The sequence below is a fragment of the Typopeltis vanoorti genome, chromosome 13 (genome assembly GCF_054136105.1).
Source record: "Typopeltis vanoorti isolate ZY-2024b chromosome 13, IOZ_Tvanoo_1.0, whole genome shotgun sequence".
Lineage (NCBI taxonomy): Eukaryota > Metazoa > Arthropoda > Arachnida > Uropygi > Thelyphonidae > Typopeltis > Typopeltis vanoorti.
Window position 1 is genome coordinate 36,305,060 of NC_143561.1, and position 21,558 is coordinate 36,326,617.

General features: G+C 34.9%; 1 protein-coding gene across 4 annotated transcripts in view; it reads left to right on the forward strand.

The window, feature by feature from the left end:
- The window catches only part of tgo (Aryl hydrocarbon receptor nuclear translocator homolog tgo), a 439,650-nt gene that overhangs the window by 233,723 nt on the left and 184,369 nt on the right, over positions 1-21,558 (forward strand). For 3 of the 4 annotated variants that reach the window (XM_090402556.1, XM_090402553.1, XM_090402554.1), the window contains one exon: positions 12,172-12,252. The exons of the other annotated variant lie outside the window; for it this stretch is intronic. In XM_090402556.1, coding sequence (XP_090258682.1) covers positions 12,172-12,252 — 81 coding nt within the window. The remainder of the gene's footprint in view (positions 1-12,171; positions 12,253-21,558) is intronic. 4 annotated transcript variants of the gene reach the window in all.

Consider the following 21,558-nt stretch of genomic DNA (forward strand, 5'->3'; position numbering starts at 1 on the left):
CAATCTACTTAAGTGTATTCTGCTGGATCGAGGTGATGTCATGAGATCGTCTTGATTTGAGACAGAATTAAAATCGCCGAAAGGCCTCAGCTCTGTCAATCATTTCAACAAGGTGCTGTGTGATGCTTGTTGAACGTTCTGAATCTTCAATATTCAGTTGCTTTTCTACACTGAATTTATGTGTGTTTTTCTTAACAGAAATTTGTTTAGGATATGTTGACTGCTTGCGCGACTGGCCTTGTATATCTCGGTATTTGCCGTTTCAGTCATAGAGCCATTAATTTTGTGTTAACATCGGTATTGCTGTCTTCCGGTTACTTTAAAACTTTTAGATTGCACTTACGTGTTAAATATCATTTAATAGTTAGTATAAAACCGAGTAATCATGTAGAAGTTAAATTCGAATTGTCTGTATAAGAAGCAGACATGACAACACTTTTCCGTTATGTGGTATATAGCATGGTTTTATTACGGTTTCGATAGGTAAATTCAGATGATTTCTACTGCAGTTCTGCCATCAGAAACTGCAGTCTGTGATGATCGCGAGAGAGAATTTACTTGTCATCAGAGAAATCGCAATTGTAAAATGCACATCTACAGCTGCATCATGATGCTTTCCTGAACCGTATCATGACTGTCTGAGGCGTGATTATACACCCAGTTCATGTTTACCTGAAAAGTGAATGAGTATGATACACATGAAGTGTACGTTTTGTTTTGAACGTACACATGAAGTTAGAATGAAACATTTCTAACTTACGTTGAATAAGATATACGACCTCCTTTACCATTATACGACTATAGAATAATGGTAACTGCTGCAATTTTTAGGGAAAGACAACGTATACTGTTATATTAATTAAGAAACTTTAATTAATACATCCTATATTTTAATGTTACATTACCATCTCCAGGGAATATAAAATTAACGATATGTGCAGGCAGGCACTAACACTGAACAAATATGGTTGAAGACAACAACTGAAGTCGGTCCTAGAGTCCTAAAAGGTGCCACCTAGTGGGCTAAATTAGATAGTAGTCTTGGCTGTTGGGCTGATGTTTTAAGAATGCAAGCTTCCCATATTTGAGACAGTCTCATGCATCCAAATTTGTTGAGGTTTGGGGGAGTTTAAATTATGATACAACAAAATTTATTGTTGTATTATAATTTATTGATTTCTTCTGCTCACTTTTAACTGTTCTTGGCTAATTCCTGCATTGCCAGCTATCGTTCTATATTACAATGAAAAAGCTTTGTTTCATGTGAACCTGCAATGGAAACAATAGTTTGTAAATTCAGTTATTTACTTTCCAGCGGAAAAAAGGCTGTTTTTGCACGTATGCTGAGTATTTTTATTTATCTAAATTTCTGACGTACAGCTTTTTTTTTTTACTATTGCTAGTATTTCTTCCAGTTTAAAGGCCTCGCAGTAATAATGTCTTATTTACTGTAGCGAGATATTAATTCATTCATTCATTCAACGATCACCTGTCTCAGTGCTGTTTATCAACCAGTCAACTGAAACTCATTGAGTGCTTTTTCCTACTGCGATGCACTTTTGGTGTGTACTTATCTATTGTAGTCATCCGAGGAGAAAGCGATTCCATAGTTCAGTCGGAAGAACAATGCGACTTTGCCATTAGGTGGGTTCGAATTCCATCTTTGATGCAAAGAACCTTTATCAAGTTTCTCTCCCCATCCCCACCCTCGGCTAAAGTTGGGTTTCATTCCATGGTGGAAGGATTTCTTCTCAAACCAAGCGAACTTGATTGATACAGCGACTCGATAAATTATATCTAACCTGACCTGTTTATTCAATGCATGCTATATATCTTAGCTATTAAAGCTATTTTTGTTAGTTATTGCTGAAATTTTAAAGTCACATTTTCATCCACTACAATCAAAATAAGAATATCAACCAAGTAGCGGCTTCTAAATTGCAGCGAATTTCTCAATACATATATTTATTAATACCTACCTACAGGTATTATAAGTTTACTGGTTTATGAGCGGGATTTACATTAAAAAATAGCACTTATGAGATGTTTAAGCTATGTCGTTTTTTTTTTTAATTTATTTATCTTTATTATTATTTTTAGATGAAGTAGAGTACGACAGAGAACTGGTCGAAATCAGTTAAGAGCAGATTTTGCTTTTTTAGTCCATATTCTATATTTGTACACTATATTAAACCTGTCAGTGCGATATAACAGTGAACTAAGAAGGTCATTTAGTGACTTAAGTTATCTTTATTGCAGTGTATGATTAACAGTGCCAGTTTTTGATGAAATCAGTGTTATCAGAAGCGCACCTAACTTGACTGCTGTCCGAAAAAGATAAAAACTAAAATACGAAATAAAATGCTATTCGTAAAACACCTCTTAATGATGAGCAGTTATTTTGACACGAAGGGTGCATTTAGAAGCGAAGTAAACTATGATTTAAGAGATATTATGGGTATACTTATGTTACCGAATACAATGGGATTGTTCAGAGATCACTCACACCAACGTTTATATAATTATTCTGAGGAAAATGGCTAAATCACTCTTTCGATTACAAGTAAGAAATTAAGTGTGGGAATTTTTCTTTCTTTCTTTTTTGTATACGCTAATATAGTTTGTATATTGAGTGGAAAATAAGTAATTCTTCGATGTATAGATATTACATTAAATGAAGACACTGATTTCCCTTATAAAGGTTCCTTTAATAGGAAGCTAGAAATAACGTGAACTTAATTATGCAACACTATCATAGCAGTCTGCGCTTCCTTTGAGAGTATGGCTCAGGAATTTATGATGTTGATTGCTTTCTGAGCGCGTTTCTGTTGATCAAGTTATTGGTAGATTTCGCATTTGAATCACTGTGAATGATTGATGGGGATGAAAAAATATCCAGAATTAAAGATGTGTTGAAGTCTGAACACGTGCAACCATTAGATCTTTTCCTTCTCTTCCATCACAGGATGGGTCACCTGCTTAGTTTACAGGATCATTTAATGCAGACAGCTATCCAAAAGGAGAAAAAAAAATCAACAATAGACAGACTGTTTTCTCTCCAATGGATGCAAACAATCCTCTGTCTCCGGATCATGTTATCATATTATATCATCTTTATAATATGATACCTACATTCTCCAGCTAGATGAGACTTTACAAGGTTGATATGTGTTGCCTTGTTCCCGACTGCCACAACTATAAGCAGATGCTGGGATTTCACTAAATTTGTCACACTATTCTGACAGACGTCATAAATATATCGTTGCATAATATCTTCGCCATTGCGCCCTGTTTTGAATAGCGTGGAGCGTTCCTATGTTAACAAAAAGAATGCCGTAAAACGAGATTATCATAACAACGCACAGTAGTTCAACTTTTTGGCAGCCACTTGCTACGCCACATAATGGAGCACATTTGTTAATCCATGATGTCTAGTGATGGCTTTCTTTTTTATGCGAAGATTTGTATTTCCGTCCAGTAGTTTCCCAGACTGTTCTACGTTGATCTGTTAGATTTTCATTTAATGTTAAGAGTAGTTCGATTTGACTTAGGAATGACCTCGTTCTTTTGATGGTAACCTTTTCGAACTGAATACCAAATGCGTATTTAATGGCGCTTCTCAAGACTCACTTTCTATCACACCAAACTGTTAAGTTATACAAACTTACATATAAAATTACTCTTATTTACATGAAAGTAAAGGACATCTGCTATTTTCATGCATGTGGTTGATAATTCATGACGTGCTTCGAAATTAAAATAACTCGGTTCTGTAAAGCATTTTTTATTTTTCCGATCTTATTCGTAGCTTAGATGTTGCTTTCTCCGTCAACTACATAACTGAACCAAGACAATAATTATGGCATTAATGTCAACTCTTCAAAACTCGTGTCGTTAGTTTCATAGCGACTAAGATTTCTTTCTCCAGCCGGTATGGGACATCGTTGTAGGCTGCAAATGCAGCGCTAGAATTTTATGCTTGAGCCACTTCTAGTATGTCAGTAGTTTACTTCCCTTGTCATGGTGGAAAACCACTTAGTGAAATATCTAGTCCTGGTAGTGGGCTAGGGATTTGTGGATAGAATATTGGAAGGATAAACCTTCATTTCGGTAATAATTATTAACTCGATTGGAGTAAGTGTTTGAATCTGGAGAGTAGGAATCTGATCATGTATAAGCACACTAGAAGCTACTGAATTTGTCCCACTCGGGGGCGGAAGTTCTGTAAGAGAGGAAATTTGAAGAAGGATATGATCTGAGTGAGCGTAGAGGAGAGAAAGAGAGGTAGCCTTTGCATTATATTCGAAAAGAGAATATCTTGAGAGCACATGCTGTTCTCAAGAAGAAAAAGCATGATAGGAAATGAGGGAAGAACAAGGAGAAGAAGAATGAATGGTAACTTCATTCTTGGTGACTGACAGCTGAATTGATGAGGATTGATCTTTTTTGGAACAAAAAATTTGTCAGAAGTTTGATAATGGAAGATACAGCAAACGATCGAACGGAGAAAAGAAATATTGAATCATAGATCAGAAAGATGGGGACTCCATATTTGGCATTCTGTGACTTACAATATCAGATTGAATATATGCACAGGTTATCAACCTTCTGGTAGGAGGAATCATAAGAAGGTAGTTCAATCAGTAGTTATTCTGTAAGGGTTTAAAGTAGGTAGCAGAACTGTGGTTTTTCAGAGTATTTTCTTGAGTTTCTGTATATTGCTTAGGCTTGGAAAGAATAATGGCTTTCTTGGTTTTTATCGTCTGAAAAGCGCTGATTGTCTTGCCGGAACTTTTGTTTTTCTGTTGATTCGGTAATCAACAGAATAATCATGATGGAGAATTTTGCCTTACAACGACAGTCTAACATTAAAGAAAAAGAAAGGAATTGTTTGTAGAAAAGAGAAAGTATGGGAGAGTTTGAAATTGTAGATAGGGAAGATGAGGAAAAAATTTGAAATTGAGGACATTCGCTAGATCAGCACCACTTTCCAGACAACAAAACCAGTAAATCTTTATTCTTTCTGTGCGTAATAAGTAACTCATAATGACCCAGGCAGGTTGCCCAGGGGGGGGAAAAATAAAAGCTTAACTACTAACTCTATAATAATCATGATGGAGAATTTTGCCTTACAATGACAGTCTAAACATTAAGTCGAATTTAGTTTTAAAAAATAGCAGGTTGGATCTGGGTGTATTCTTTAAATGGTTATAGCATTTGAAGCAACCCTGAATGAAATAATAGTGATGATCTGATTCCAACAAATAAAGCTAATAAGGGAGAAAAGAGTATGCAAATTCGATATTTGTACTTTATTCATGTCTTGAACATCCCGTGCGTCTTGTTAGAAACCAAGATAAGTGTAAAGTGATTTTAATATACCGTATATGTCGGCGTATAGGACGAGGCCTAAATTTTAGGCTATTTTTAGGTTTTAAGCTTATGTCAGTTGTATAAGACGACCCCCCCCCCAATTCCCCCTTTCTTGTATTAATGCATAGGTATCGTTGTTATATCCGTTATTTTTATACTATGCATATCCATTATTTTTTTTATTTTTTATTTTTTTTTTTTGCATAGCATAGATTTGGTATTTACGCGAATTACCCTAATTAAAAGTGATCAGCCCCAATTTTAATTAATTATTAATTTTGCATTTTTTTAAATTTTAGGATTATTAAAATTATTATCATTTAAAATCATGGAACCAGCAACAAAACGAAAAAAAGTATGAAGCTCGATTTTAAATAAGGGTAATTGAAATGGCAAAGCAAACTAATAGCTGTGCTGCTGCAAGAAAGTTTGACATAACCGAGAAGATGGTAAGAGAATGGAGGAAGAAAGAAGATATTTTTAAAAATTTGCCAAATAAAAAATGTTCGATGAGAACGGGGATCGCCCGATGGCCGCAACTGGAAAATCACGGTGCAGATTGGGTATTCGAACAAAGGCACAATGGCTACCTTGTTGCAAGAAATATGATTAGTGCATATGCACTAAAATGGTCAAGATTGAATCCGGATGAAAGTATAGAATTTCAAGCTACTTCAGGATGGTGTAATCGTTTTATGAACAGACAAATCTGGTAATACGACAAAAGACGAAAATTGCTCAAAAAACTACCAGCAGCTCTTGACCACACTTTATCAGTTTCCATAAATTTATTATTCAGTTGAGACAAGAACATAAATTTCTGTTGTCAAATATTAGAAATATGGATGAAACTCCTATGAGCTTTGATATGATAAGCAATAAAACAGTGGAGTCTAAAGGTAGTAAGAGTGTGCTAGTTAGAAGTACCGGTCATGAAAAAAAAAAAAAAAAAAGGTTTACGATTGTGTTGTCATGTTTGGCTGATGGAACCAAGTTAAAACCAATGACCATCTTCAAACGTAAAACTAAACCTAAGATAAAATTTCCTTCAGGTGTTTTTGTACCTTTTCAGGAAAAAGGATGGATGGACGAAAATGGTGTGAATTTATGGATAAATTTCATACCCTATATATGAAGAAACACAGTTTATTAGTATGGGATATTTCGTAGTCATTTAACTGAGAATACTGAAAGTGTCTTCTAGAAAAAAAAAAGTAATAAAAATTGCTGTTATACCAGGTGGTTTAACTTCTATATTGCAACCCACTAGACGTCTGCTTGAACAAACCATTTAAAGATCGCATGCGAGAAGAACGGAATAATTGGATGTTGACTAGTGAAAAATCATTTACAAACGGTGGATCTATGCGCGCTGCATCACTTGGCATGTTGTGCAATTTTGTGATCAAAGCATGGAATAAAGTAAAAGTAGAGACTGTAATAAAATCATGATGAAAACGAAATCAGTTCACCGGATTTGAACTGGGATCCATATGACGATCATTTAAACGATGAATCTGAAGAACTATTTTCAACAGATGATGAAGAAAATTAACATGAAAATTGAGGTTAATAATTATTATTTGTTTTTTAAGACTTACATCTATTGTAATATTCTGAATAAATTTATGTAACAAAAAATTAATGTGATTTGTTTATAAACAGTGCCTATTTTCTTATATAACGATGTATTGTAACTCTACCTAAATATTCATCCAAGAAATTAAGCTTCCCTTTTTATACTCGCCGTATAAGACGACCTATGATTTCGAGGGGTTTTCTGTAGTATTTGAGAGTCGTGTTATATGGCAATTAGAACTTATTAGAGCCATTATTGTAAAGAAACCAGTTATCGATATCCAAATGAAAGATAATAGATTGTTATAAAGTTATAGTAAATAATATCCAGGGGGGAAAAAAATCAACGACTGTGAATCCAGTTTGCACTGTGATAAACTCAATTCGTAGTTTGGACATACTGACCATGCATTGTACAGCAGACTATATCAAAATCATGAGAAATCAGCTCTGTTATTTATAGAATCAATAATCCTAATTTTGGTTTTCACTTTCTCCTCAGTTATATTTTTCCACTGTTTCACTGTGTTAGCATTTTCACAAATGTTATATATATATGACTTTAGTTTTAAAAAGAATGTCTTTGCATGATTCGCAACTGCCGCTGATCATCGCATGAGTGTGAAGGAATATTCTGAAATAATGGAATGGAAAACGGAGATTGATAATCTTTTGAATATACTAGTCCTAGTTACAAAACCGTGCGTGCGTTTCGTGTAATTTCTTGGTTGGTCAAGCCATTAATTATGCAAACAGTGTTTTGCAAATTCTGTTACAATCATTCTCATTCACTAATTGACAGAGTCTGTTCTTTAAAAAAAAAATTCTCCATATTATGGAGAAAATAGATCAACTGATGGTGAATATATCTTTTCTTTCTATCGTCTTACCTATTAACCATAGATTAGTAAATAGTTAATCAGTGTAATTGGAGCGTTTCGTAGCGCGATGTTTGTTATAATAAAGTGCTTTGTTTACTGGGAAGTTTCACACGGTGGTAATTGTTGAATTTTCTGTCAGAAACTATAGGGTTTATCATCCCGCAAAATATACAAACAGGCCAGAAGAACACACGCAATGTACATAATACACTGGCCTCGTAGTTTTGTTTTTTCAGTCATATCTCAAAGTAGCCACTGAAAACTTTCTTCACTGTTCAGAGATTGAGAAAGATCTTCGAACTATTATCGTGTGGTTTTGGGAACCAAAGAATGATATTTACTTTCATATTATTCTGAACCAAGATGTTTGTCACAATTTTACATCATCTTATCAGGTGAGTTCAGAGAGCAGTTCCATTTGTGTGGAGCACTGATGAATGATATCAAGATAATAAGATGTTGTGATTTCACTTTCTGCTTCTTTGTTTTAGATTGCTTCTAGATTCCACACAAAGATGGTGATAAACTCAATTGTGCATTATGGTACTTTTCTTGAAGCCTTTTATTTATCTGACGATCATATATCTTCCCGAATTGCATGCTTTGTACTTTGAGAAACAATTTCTGCGGTTGTTCTGACAATCTAGACATTCTACTTCTGATATTCGTCAACAAAAATTTCTCCATTGATGGGTATCGCAATTACTCGGTGATACTCTTCTTGACTTTTTTTTTTGGGGGGGGGGGGATTCATAAACAACCAGGGGTTTAGATTTGCATCAATCGTTTAATTTCATGTCATTTTAGTTCAGAATCTCTCCCTTCCAAGTTTGGGTAGACAGATTTGAACCTCCTTCTTTGAGATAGACTTCGTCACCTAGTTATCAACTGAGTTATTCCTTATTCGCAGGAATAAAACACAACAGACAAACATACCGCAACCACCTCAGTGAGTGTATTATTTTCGTGTCCTGTTATGTATGTTCATCCGATATTTCGTTTTCGCTTTGCAATCAACTAACTGTTGGGTGAAATCTCATTATGACATGGATGTTTGCGAAAATGTGGTAAAATTTTTATTGTCCACTGCGAAATCACTGCTACTAAATATTAGAGGCCTGAAATGGTATGAAAAGAATCATGTTTGGTTCTCAATTCCCGAATTATCAGATCCTTAGCCTGCTCGCAGTACGAAAGCTCTCGTTGCTGGAATTATTATTCATGGAGTGAAAAAACTCATCGCGGGAGGTACCACTGTCACACACACACACACCTAAACAGTTCATCATACCTGCCTTAAATATATTAACCGTCTCCGCACTCACCACACTCTCCACGCATTCCAATCACTCACCATTCTCCATAAAGAAAAATCTGCTCCGCACCCCTTTGCTCACATTCTCCTTATACAGCTCCCAATTTCACCTCCCTATCTTCAACCATTCTATGCAAAATGCAAAATCACCTCCACAATAATCTGGTAATAACCCCTTACATGTCTCAATCTCAACCTGTCTCCTCCTATTCACCAGTTTCTGCAAATTGCATTTTCTCAGTCTTTCTTCATACTAAACATTCCAAAGACCAGAAACCATCTTATTCAATTGTCTCCGGACATTTTCTAGTACATCTTTTTGAAAACCAGGTGATGAAATTTGCATAGTAATCCATATGTGGCCTGACCAAAGCATTACACAATGGAACCTTAGCATCCTTACTTCTACAAGTCAGCGTCCTTCGCATCATTCCCATTATCCATTGTTGTCCTCACAAATTTAACAATATGCCCCGGCATTTAAGGTTAAATTCACAATCAAGGTGCAAATAGCACACTAATTGTGTACTCTACATCCCATCTTCGCCAACTAATTGATAATCCCACTCACTTGCCCATTAAGCCAGTGCATTCAAGTTCTCTTGCAAAGCCACAATAGTCGCTCTAGTCCTCATAGTTCTCCCCAATTTTGCAAAATCTGCAAACAATTGCATATCACTATTCAGACCTCTCCCACATACACATTGAATAGCAAAGGTCTCAAAACAGACCCTTGGGATACACTACTAGTGACTTTTCTCTTCTGGGATATCGCTTCTCTATAGGAAACTCTCTGATGCTTATCAGACAGTCAATCTCCAATCCACTGCACAAATATACTGTCTGACCTCATCCGTTCTAAATTTAATTACCAGCTTGTCATGTGGCAATTTATCAAAGGCCTTTGCAAAATCAAAATATACCACTTTGCATGTATCACCCTTATCCATTGCATTTGTCACTCTGTTATAATAATTATTATTAAGAGAGAGATACCGCAGCTAAGAACCTTAAGGGTTCGTGAAGCTCAAGAAGAAGAAGAGATAGACCTCCAGGGAGTCAAGGACTCATCGAGGGAGAATATAATATGTAATATACAATAATACATAAGCATATTGTTATAATGCTAAATGTTATAATACATAAGCATATTGCTAAAACACGATTTTCCTTTAACAGAGCCATACCGACTATCAAAGAGTATTTTGCTGTTGTCAATACAATTCTGAATCTTGTTTCTAACCGACCTCTCTAGCACTTCAACCCTCCAGACACACATACTTGCCTATAATTCAAGGTCATGTCATCTCCTTTATAAAGCGAAATAATTTTTCACTCTTTCCACATAGAACTTGGCCTAGTGCAGGACTCATGTTAAAATGATATGTAAAGCTATTGTTAATTCCCCGGAACATGCCCTCAAAACGCGTAGTGCAATATTACCAAGTCCTACAGTTTTATTAACACGAAGTTTAATTCAATTCCCTATATACTTCTGTTCGCTTACTAACAGTTCCTCCTCCTCTCTTCCCACTCATTCAAGTCTGCATGATGTCACATTCACAAGAATGCAATGCCTTTATGAATCGCTCATTAGACACCTCTACTATAAATCCTCTGCCGTGGTTCTCATTCCATCATTTTTACCAACCAGTGCCTTTCTTCTATTGGCCACATATCCAAATTAGAATTTTTTTTTTTTAGCCGCATTAGCTAACTGCTACTCATACTATAATTTTTCTGTCCTTACCAAGCGAGTCTTTTATGTTATTGTATTAACAAATAAAATAAAACATGATTTCTTTGTTAGTTGAAGAGTTTCATTGTGGGTTGAGTTTTGAACTTTCATTATGTATGCAAATATAGGCCTCAAATTAATCTTACATATCATTAAAAATTTCAATAATTAACTTTTTTGAATGATGATTGTTTTCAATTGCTAATATAACTGGCATATTATTGTATCATGCTTTCGTCAGAGGTTCATACTTATCAACTGACGTGGTATGGGTTGGGTGTTTTGAATTACGACCAAAGCAACTATGTGTGTTCTTCCGTATGAGACTAACTCATCTTCAGTTGTCAAGACCTTATAAAGAGTCCTCGTGTTTGACAGAATTCAAATCCATGTTTTTCTAATCAAACAAAAGGGAATAATTGTTACCAACTGAGCTATGGAGGCTGCCATCAATAGACCAAAGAAATTGAATCAGTATTTTTATCAACTTCGTTTTGTGTTTTTGATTTAATTTTCCGCATGCCGATCTGTTTTTGCTTAACATAGCTTGAAGACCATGCTCACATATTGGAAGGAAACAAGACAGTGAAGGTTGGGATCGCCTCATTATACTGCCTTATTGCTACATGAATCGTTTATATTAATGAATATGTTTTCGTTTTGAGGATAAGTGTTAAGGGAGTTCTAACAGGCCTTATTTGAGCAAGACCTAGTAACAGGGTTTGCCTTCTAGCACCCTAATGTAGATTTCACAAAGACCTTTAGTAATTACAAATGAAAAATTGCTTAGCAGATTAATGTACTGTGTTCACCGATGCACTTTGCACCTGTTCTTGTGAATTTCGTTTATAAATGTCCTTTTTTTAATGTATCTGAGTTAATTACTGCTTCCTTTTAAATGAAATTTTAACGAGTATTATTAGATATTTACATAGGATAATTATGTTTTCCATATCTGGGGTAATGAAGCGAATTGCCACAAGCTCAAATAAATAAACCGTGCCAGCTTTATTTGAATATGTTAAAATAATTTCCTTGCTTTTTTGTTCCTTTTTTTTTTTTTTTTTTTTTTTTTTTTTTTTTTTTTTTACTTGCTGTTCTTGAGCCCACTATTATGTAAAGCATGACTGCACGAACCCTAGCTCTTTTTTTTTTTTTTTTCTGTGAATGTGTTAGTCAGAAACTTTAGTATTTGTATTTTTTTTTTTATTTTGTTCCAGTGCTGTTTGTCAAATTCTGGCCATTCTAATTTATTTTCCCCGTTTTCTTTTTGTTTCATTCTGCAGTTCTGATGAAGAAGATAACCAGGGTCCAAAATACAGTAGAATGGACGAAGACACAATGCAAGACAAAGAGAGGTTTGCTAGGTAAGTCCAGCCCAGTATTTCAGGTGACAACACCCATGTCGCTTGTGCAGTGCGTGGTCCCTTAGTATTTGAAACCGTTCGGGGAGCTTAATGTCATAATAGTTTAATCTGGTTCTCAAACATTTTCGCCAGCACTATTTTTCGAGTTGAATTTATTTTAATTATATTTATTTATTTATTATTTTTTTTTTGGTCTTTTCGAATTTTTTTTTATATTCATAAATTAAATTAATATCAATCAAACACATTTTATCTGTAGTACTTTATAAAATATATAACCTAACAACTCCTTCCTATCCGCCTCTCCTTTTTAGTTTGAGAGCCAGTTAAACTGTTCGTTGCCAGTGTAGATATTCGCGAAACAGCGACATGTCGCTTTTAACATAATTTCAGTAAGTCTAAGATTAGAAGTACTGGAATATGTTTCTTACTAAGTTTCTACAACTTGAGCGGGAGGGATTTGATGAACAGTGTGAATAGGTTCTGGGAACTACCGTAATTCAATAATGATTGTATGTAATACCTTCCAAGTTACAGGATAATAAAAAGTGCAGGAAGAAAAGGATTGTGATATTAGCTTTAAGGGACTAGATTTGCGTTTATGAAGCGCTTTAACTTTGCAATTTTGGCGAAGAATGTCTTAATGTAGGAAAGGAGGATGGGATTAGTTCCGACGTATATTTTTTTTTTTCTTATTTCCCGTTGTTTGTGCCGAGGAACTAGAAATCGTGGGGGCCATATTTTTTTACCATTATTCATAGAATGACGGTAGAGCCAGTCACAATTTTCTTACCAAGTATTTGTAAAGCGAAGTCTTGGCAAAGTACGAATATAAGCCATGATACAGTATGATAATTGACTTTTGAAAGAATGGAAAAAGAACAAGAAGTGAGGAGAAAGTAAAAAACAAACTGTGGATAGATAATCGTATGCTCTTTCTGTAGAAGCATTGATAGATTGATTGGGCGAGAAAAAAAATTGGCAAAACAATTAATAGGTACTGTAAGCTGTATCCATTTCCTGTTTTAACACTCTGTCATCCTTCAGTACTATCGATTGATTGGAACGGTTCCAATACTCATGAACAGTAGTACGAAATGACGTGCGAATGATAACCATGCTAATATTGCAGTATCCAAAGTTGTTTGTAGCTTGTTGAATGATATATTATCTCGGCAGTGCATCATTGTGAGAATTGGTATTATTTCCCAGATATTCTATTTTTTTACACATATATATATATATATATATATTTTTTTTTTTCTATCACTTTATAATGAAACGGCCAATAAACTACCAAGTAACCTAAGAATGCAAAAGCACTACTCGAAGATGTAAGGTCGTGATTCTTAGATATCTTGTTGGCCATATAACTCGATTCAAGTTCGGAGACAGCAGGTTTTCCAATAAGTACTCTTACTTATCGTTGGATAATAACAGTAATATATTGGTTCATTTTTGGTCGTGTAAGAGAGAATAACATAAGAAATTTTATAAGATAATAAAGTATTATTTTATAAAATGAACACCTTTTTGTTATTCTTGGAACTGTCCATTTTTTATGCTTATGATTCCACATATGTCTAGTACGATATTGATTCGAATTAAGCTGAGGTAATCATACTTAATATACTCATCCATTAAGGCTGTTTCTCTCCCCATTGTTGGGATTATGATTGGTGTTAATTTTATCCTTTTTGCAGAGAGTAACTGAATTTCAACTCCACGTTTCATTTTGAAATCAAATGCAGCACTTTTTTGCCTAATAAAAAGCTGCTGCTTTGGAATTTTTAATAAAATACTTTTGATATAATATCAAATAATTGCCTCTTTTTTTCTATGTAGTTCGTTGAATTTTAGGTCCTATATCTGACTGGAACAAAACCTGGCAATATTCCGAGATTGCATTTTGTCTACGCTTGTACCATTTAAGGCGCCCGGTCTCATGTCTTGAGTATACGTGGAGGTTTGTTTTGTACTAACAATCCGAGTTATTGACAGAAAAATTTGGGTGCAACCATTAAGACTAATTTAGCTCTTCAAGTTAAAGATGTAAAGACCTGTTAGCTTGAAGAGTTAACCGGTTAAAAAGTTCCTCGCACCTCATACAAGATTTGACGATTTTTTCCCGGCAAGTAATGCGAAAACGACTCAGTCAGAGGGACTGAGACCTTCATTTTAAGCACTCCGATTTTGGCATTTGAAAAAATGATTTAATTAGCTTGCAATAGTTGACAAATAAATTGAAAAACCCATTTTGTACTTTACGACCATGTCTTAGGCTCAGAGTAGTTCAGATTTTAAATCACTGAGCAGAAAGTGCAGTTTGGAAATTATTTGTCTTATATAAAAGCGATGTTTGCTTTTCTGTTAAAAATGTATTGATGATCGATTTTGCTGTTTTGCAAGTGGAATATACGAAATTCATTCCCCTCTTTTTTTTTAATTATCACAGTTTACTCAAAATTACTGTTTGTTTGTTTGTTTTTTTTCCCTCAAGCTTTTACGGCATAGCTGCTACGTGAATATACTACACAAATGTGAACATTTTGAAGCCAGACACCGTGTCGATTAGCGTCTTTATAATCTTAAAAGGCCAGTTTTAATGTCATTTGTCATAGTTACAGATCGCGTGCCTGACTTTGCTGCATATATATAACTTGAGTTTGGATAATTACCTTGTGACCTCTTTCCTTTTTTTTTTGCTCGAAGTAAAAGTAAAATTAACTGGTGCATAACTTATGTCTGTCTTCATTTCTATATGGATTACTATGACTAGAATTAAAATATAAATAGCAGTCGATATTACGGTTGCATACGAGTTATAAAATCCTCCTGAGAGGACTTTTGTCAATCTATTGATTGACAGCGCTGGAAATTTCAGAACCATCTACACAGAATAATCGTTGAGACAGCAAATAAATATCCACCAAATGCTGTGGAATGAGAAATCAGTCTAATGAAGTTCAGCGAAAGAGTCCGATACTGTAATGCAGTTCGCAATTCTTGGAATAAAACGGTTTTAAAATACTGCCCGGTCATTGTTATTAAAATATTTACTAACCAGTTAGATTTCTCACACTACGGCCTACCACACAAAATGGGTGGGAGGGATAATTGACGAATCCTGTTCTGAGCTATAAAATGTGTTCCCTGCACGAATCATTTTACGATAGTTAGTCGGGATTATATTTTAGTCACGCCATCTGCTGATTTTTATCTCACTCACCTTTTTTTCCCCTTTTATGTATTTATTTTTTTAACTTAATGGAGTAAACAAACTCATCTCTGTAGCAAGTCCGACGTCTTATTATCGTTCTTCGTTGGTTACAAGGTTAGAAATGGCAGGTGTTTCCTCTTGCTAATAAGTACGTGAATACAGTCTCAAGTGTTCACCTGGTGACGATATGAGCGCAGTAATGATGTTTACACCTTTTGAATTTCTCCAGCGCCACCCCTAATTATACACTTTACACTTCATTAGTGAGTTTTCCTTCTAAGTAGAGCCGTATTTAAGGGGGATGTTTTCTCTGGATGTAACGAGAGCGGCATGGGGATTTCTGTGCAATTTTCAAACCAACACTTTTCCTTCTTTATGTGTACAAACATGTAAAACGATGATCCATTTATTTTAGCGTCAGCTTCTGGAACTTCCGTTCGTAAAATGCTAGACCAGGGTTGCCTGATTTTTACTTTTCACACGTAGGTGGTCTTTAAGGGTACGAAAATACAGCTAAACTTGAGTTTAGCTCTATTTTCGGAAAACGATTTTGATTTTTAATTTTAAAAAAATCATTTTTATTTAAAACATAACACTTTTATTTTGTTATGAATATTTTAAAAAAAAACTTTTTTTCTTTGTTTTTAGAAAAATCCTATAGCTTTTGTAGGCAGCACGTTTACATAAGATCACGTGTGGTCTCCTAGATCACACGATCTCCTAGTTTAAGTTATGATCTCTTAAACAGTTGTAAAAATTTCTTATAGTACCGAAAACAACTCTCTTGATTTTACGAGATTGCTGTTACTTTCGCGTAAAATATGATTTGTTAATAATTTTAAAAAAAAATTCTTTACTTTGCGGAAATCATATATCATTTGCTATCATCGGGAAGAGGAAAACCTATCTACGATGCTACAGAAATATACCGATTAGTATTATTATTATTATTATTATCATCCCCCCCCTAGAATACCTCTGTGGCAGTTGGTTAGAATTACCGACAAGGCAATCAAAACTACGAGAACAGCATGTTATCTGTTAATTGCGTGTTTTCTGACTTTGTTGATTTCACTGCAAGTCAAATCCTGTTCCTTCTGGTGTGATCAGTTATGTCGTCTTCTGCTGAACCACTTCCTATCTTGGATAAAATTCAAAGCCAACTGTTTTCGACCGAAGTACAAACTTTGTGTCATTCTCGTGACTGTTTTATGGAGATGTTCTTGAATACTGCGTATCACTGACAAACCTCACAGCAAGGTGTAAATATTAGCAAAGGATGTACTCTAAATGACTGCTGCATACAATACTAGGAGGTGGAGTTGTGGTTTAGAGTTAACCAACTTCTATCCTCATCAGGTTAGAATTAAACGTCCTTGTAGGACCCGAAGAAATCACTGAACGCTGTATTGACATTCTGGACATTGTGTAGAATTACGCTGTGGCGGTTTTATGGAATCTTCTTGGCAAGTATCGACATGGTTGTGGCGATATGGTTTGTGAAAAATGGAGTACAAATGTTAGACTGGCAAGCACATATTCCGATCTGATATTTAGAAAACTCCTCGAAAAATCATTAGAACGTGTGTTGAGGACTACACCAACATCTCCAGTTATATATATATATTTAAAAAAAAAAAACCTATCTCCTTACGAGACCAGCTAACTCACCTTTAGTTGAAAGGTTCCTCACGTCTTGGAACGGAATCAAACCCAGGTCTTTCCGACCATATGGTCGGTATACACACACACATGCTCATAACGGCTGTTTTTTAGTTCAATCAGCCAGGTCATTCCTTCGTGGTGAGAAAAATAGAACATCAAGTCCACACAATATGGTAAATATGTCTGCGGTTAGTGTACCTGCTTTGAAAACCTCTCGTTCGAAGTGGTGGCAGATTGCGGGTTCGAATCATGCCGTGGACATGAATGTTTGTAATTGTCTTTAGATGGGAGATGAATTTTATTATCGTGTGTAAGATCATCGCTGCGCTTATTGGACACTTGAAGAAGTGCCATGGTTGATTTCCAGAGTAGGTTGTTCGTAATGTACGAGTAAAAATGAATAAAATAATGAAAAGAATTCCTTATCCTTTCCACTTATAGTACTGGTTGTAGGTTTCAAACTTATCGTGGGCTTGAGGCATAAATATGTAGTTAGGTCTGGTAGTACACGTTATTGATAATAAAATACATTCAGTTACATGGGGGCTGTAATCGTTATGCAATAATCGTGATTATTGCAGTTGGAATGTATTATTTGTACCTACTTTTCTTTTCGTTGTGGCGGTTTATGATTATCGGGAAAAAAAATCGAAGAAGTCTTGTAAGCCTTTTTATTACTAAATATTGTAAGCAGAAATAGGGAATTATTAAATAAAATTCGCTAAAGATCATTTATTTTATTTTTATTTATTTATTATATTTTTTTGCAAGAAAACATTACAATATTTGTAATATTGTAAATAATGTGCATGCATTCTACGCTCAAAATTGGTGTTAATTTAGTATCGGACACTCTGATTTAATGTGTTAAATTACTTCGATTTCCACACAGGCTGTGCTTGGAATATGAGAATACTTACATATAGCATTTGACTTTCATTTTGGGTTTCATTTGTGTGTTAATACATTTTTATATGACTTCCACACACATCAAATAGTGCATTAGTATCATGGGTGTCGACGAAGAGATTTTTTAATTAATTTATTTTTTGATATTTTTCATAGTTCTGAAACCCTGCTCAAGAGACCGCACAGAACTTTTTCAAGCCACTTTAGGCCTCCAGTAAGTTGACTATAGCTTCCCACTGGGCGATGAACTTTATCCTCCAATTACCGTTCATACTCCAAGCATTCACAAACATCCATGCCCACCGCGGATATGAACATGCAGCCTGCTGGTTGAAGAGTGCGTATGTTGACCACTCAGCCAACCCGGTCAGCATTGTGTTACAATAAACATGACTTTTACATTTCAAAACGGGTATGTCTGAAAATGAATTTACACGGATGTGATAAATTATGAAAATATATCATTCAGATCTTTAATTGTGAGGTGGGAGTGGTAGTAGTCCAGTTTTTAGCTAATACAGTGCGTTTAGTGATAAATTGTATTAAGGACTGTCGTGTGTGTGTGCGTGCGTGTGCGCGCGCGCGCGTGTTAATTGCATGTGTTCTTCTGGTTGGTTTGTTTTATGGAATGGAAAAAAAAACTAGTTTTTCCTGCAGGAAAAACCCTGCTACCATCTCCGTATAAAACTGGCTTATAATTCAGATATATAGGTTCTTCGCTTCCCAGACTGAGTAACTAGTTTTCCTAGTTATATATATATATATATATATATATCTTTATGCGGTGTTTTCAGTCAAATGATAAGTCAGTCGCTCTCATACAAAGGGTTTTTTCGTTCTTCAAAACAGGCTAACAGGCGAGATGAACACACGCAATTTATAGACAGAATTATGTTTTATAACCAATAACTTAAAACTGGTTTCATAAGATGCTGCCATACCCTCCCTTAAAAGGGCCATTGTATTGTCATATGCCAATTATTAATTAATTACTGTTTTTTTGCCTGCCTGGTGCAAAATATAAAAGTAGAGTAGTGGATAGATCCTAGTTCAGTCGTTATAAGGCCTTCTAGTTGAAGCTGAGTGTTATATAGACTATGAAGAACATTTTGTTTCTCCGCAAAATACACAAACTAGCTCGTGAACACACGTCACTGAGGAAGGTGGCGTGAGTTGTTTCTCATAGCTTTAATTGCGTCACGTTATTTGTTTTCTAAACAATCCAAACCAAATCCTGAAAGATCTTTGAATACCAAACTCGTCGCTTAAATTTACTTCGTTTAAATACTGTCATTTTTTTAAAAAAATTTATTTTACTATATTCGTTAGCATTTAGGATTGATCAGTTCGCAATTTTTAACTCTGAATACTATTAAATCATGTAGAGTACCCTAGTACATTTAAGATTTAGTTAATACACGAAATGTGAGTCACGTTTAGCAACGAATGGTAATATTCCATTGTGATTTTCTCTTCCTGTTAAGAATGTTATCCCAGCATACAGTGACATTAGGCGATAAACCGAATGGAGCAATCAGCACTCAGAAAGTTTACAGCAAACAAAAAGTGAATTTTCGTATCATCAGCCGACTGAGGTTATGTTGCCATTATTTGGTGTTTTTATCTGCGGCATGTTTCCGAAGAATTTGCCTTTTAACAACATCAGAGCAGAAGGCCTGCGCATTCCAATAAGATTCGAAAGGTTTTTTTTTTTTGTTTGTTTTTTTTGTTTATAAAAAAGTTTGCAGTTTTCAATAAAATGCTAGCCTGGTATGTGTATAGGTTGGAACATCGAGGTCTCCTGTGGGTTTTGTTATAGCCCTCGTATAGTGTTTGCTTAATGCTATTCAAGAGCAAGAACTTAACTACATGGATTGGAATCTCTTTGAACTGCACAGTTGGCAACCTAGAAAAGTGGTTTTCCGCATTTTTGCCTGTTTCATTATTCACTCTTTCTCCCAAATGCATTTTGTTTCTTTTGTATCTCTATATTCGGTCTTAAAAAAAAGGGGGAGTGGGAACTTTCCTAGCGTTGTCCTGTAAGCTTTATTTTTTTGTATTTATAACTACCGAAATTTTCATTCTCTTGGAAATTCAAAAGATAGTCTATTTAACGATGCATTTTATTTTTCATTTAAATAGATATCAAACAAGCAATATCGTTCTCTGAGATAACATTGATTTTGCAACTATAATACGCTGTTCGAAAATCCCAACGTTGGCTCTTGATCTGCTTTTTCTATCACAGTTTTAAATTATGTTTTATCATCTTCAGAATGAAGCTTATCTAATAGCCAACCAATATAGCCGAATGGATAGCTCTATTCTCCTTTGCTAGAAATTCTGCCGGTTCAAATCCCATTATTGCATGAACGTTTGTAAAAATTCCTTAGATGATTATCGTTGTTTGGCATACGATCACCGCCTTGCTTTATGGAAGGAAGCGGCTTGAAAAAGAACACCTTCGCTCTCTTGGAATAAGATTTCGTGATTATCTTCGTTATTAGTATACCCTTAATACTAAATATTAGGGTTGTCATTCCTATTTTGTTAATTTGAGAAGTCTTATGTTTTTTACCTTGTTGTTTTTTTTGTTATTATTTACACACCTGAAGAAGTCGGCGTTCCGACGAAACTAGTCGTGTTATATTAAAGTTTTCTTACCTTTCTCGGTGTTCTTAGTCAGTATAGTTATTAATTTTTAAATATATATATATATATATATATAAAGCTGAAAATAAATAATTAAAAACAAGTTTATTTTATGGAACAGCTACAAAGTAACTTCGAAAATACTGCTCTAGAGATCAAACATGGTATTGTGTTTAAGCCACTTCAGGCCCCCAATAAGTAGGATACGCGTGGTGACAAAACATGGATATTATCTAAGTAACATGCAGTCAAAAGACAAATATCGATCGTACACAGATTTTGAATATAAGCAAGATAACTTGGAAATGATGGCCATTTGTGATGTGTGCAGTTTTGTATCTTAAATTTTGGCGTATATTTCTTCCTAAATGAATAGAGAACTGCTTTGTTCCTGTTGTTAGTGGTTCATTCTCTTCTTGTAGCGGTGCGTTCATGGAATCTCCGAGACAAACGTTAGGGCTAATGTCTTGGATTAGTAATGCTATCGATTCTGCTAAAAAAAAAAAAATCTTGTAATTCAAAATTCCATTGGCAGAACGGCATTATTGACAGTCCTAGCAGCATTCCCCCCCCCCCAGATCTAATACAAGATCGATGATATTTGCATTCGGAGATGAACCATCGTCTTCGAATTCTCGTAGCATGTTACAGGTTGATATTGATAAGTGCTCTGTATTGTATAAGATATATGTCATATCTCATTATCTAGGGAAAATTATTATATACTCGTCTCATACTGCATTACTTCTGTTCTTAATAAAGTCACGTGATTCATTGCAGTAGGTTCTGATCATCGGAGTAATTTTCATAACTTTGCTTTAAATTCATTCAACGTTATACCAGTACGAACAAAGTTTAAA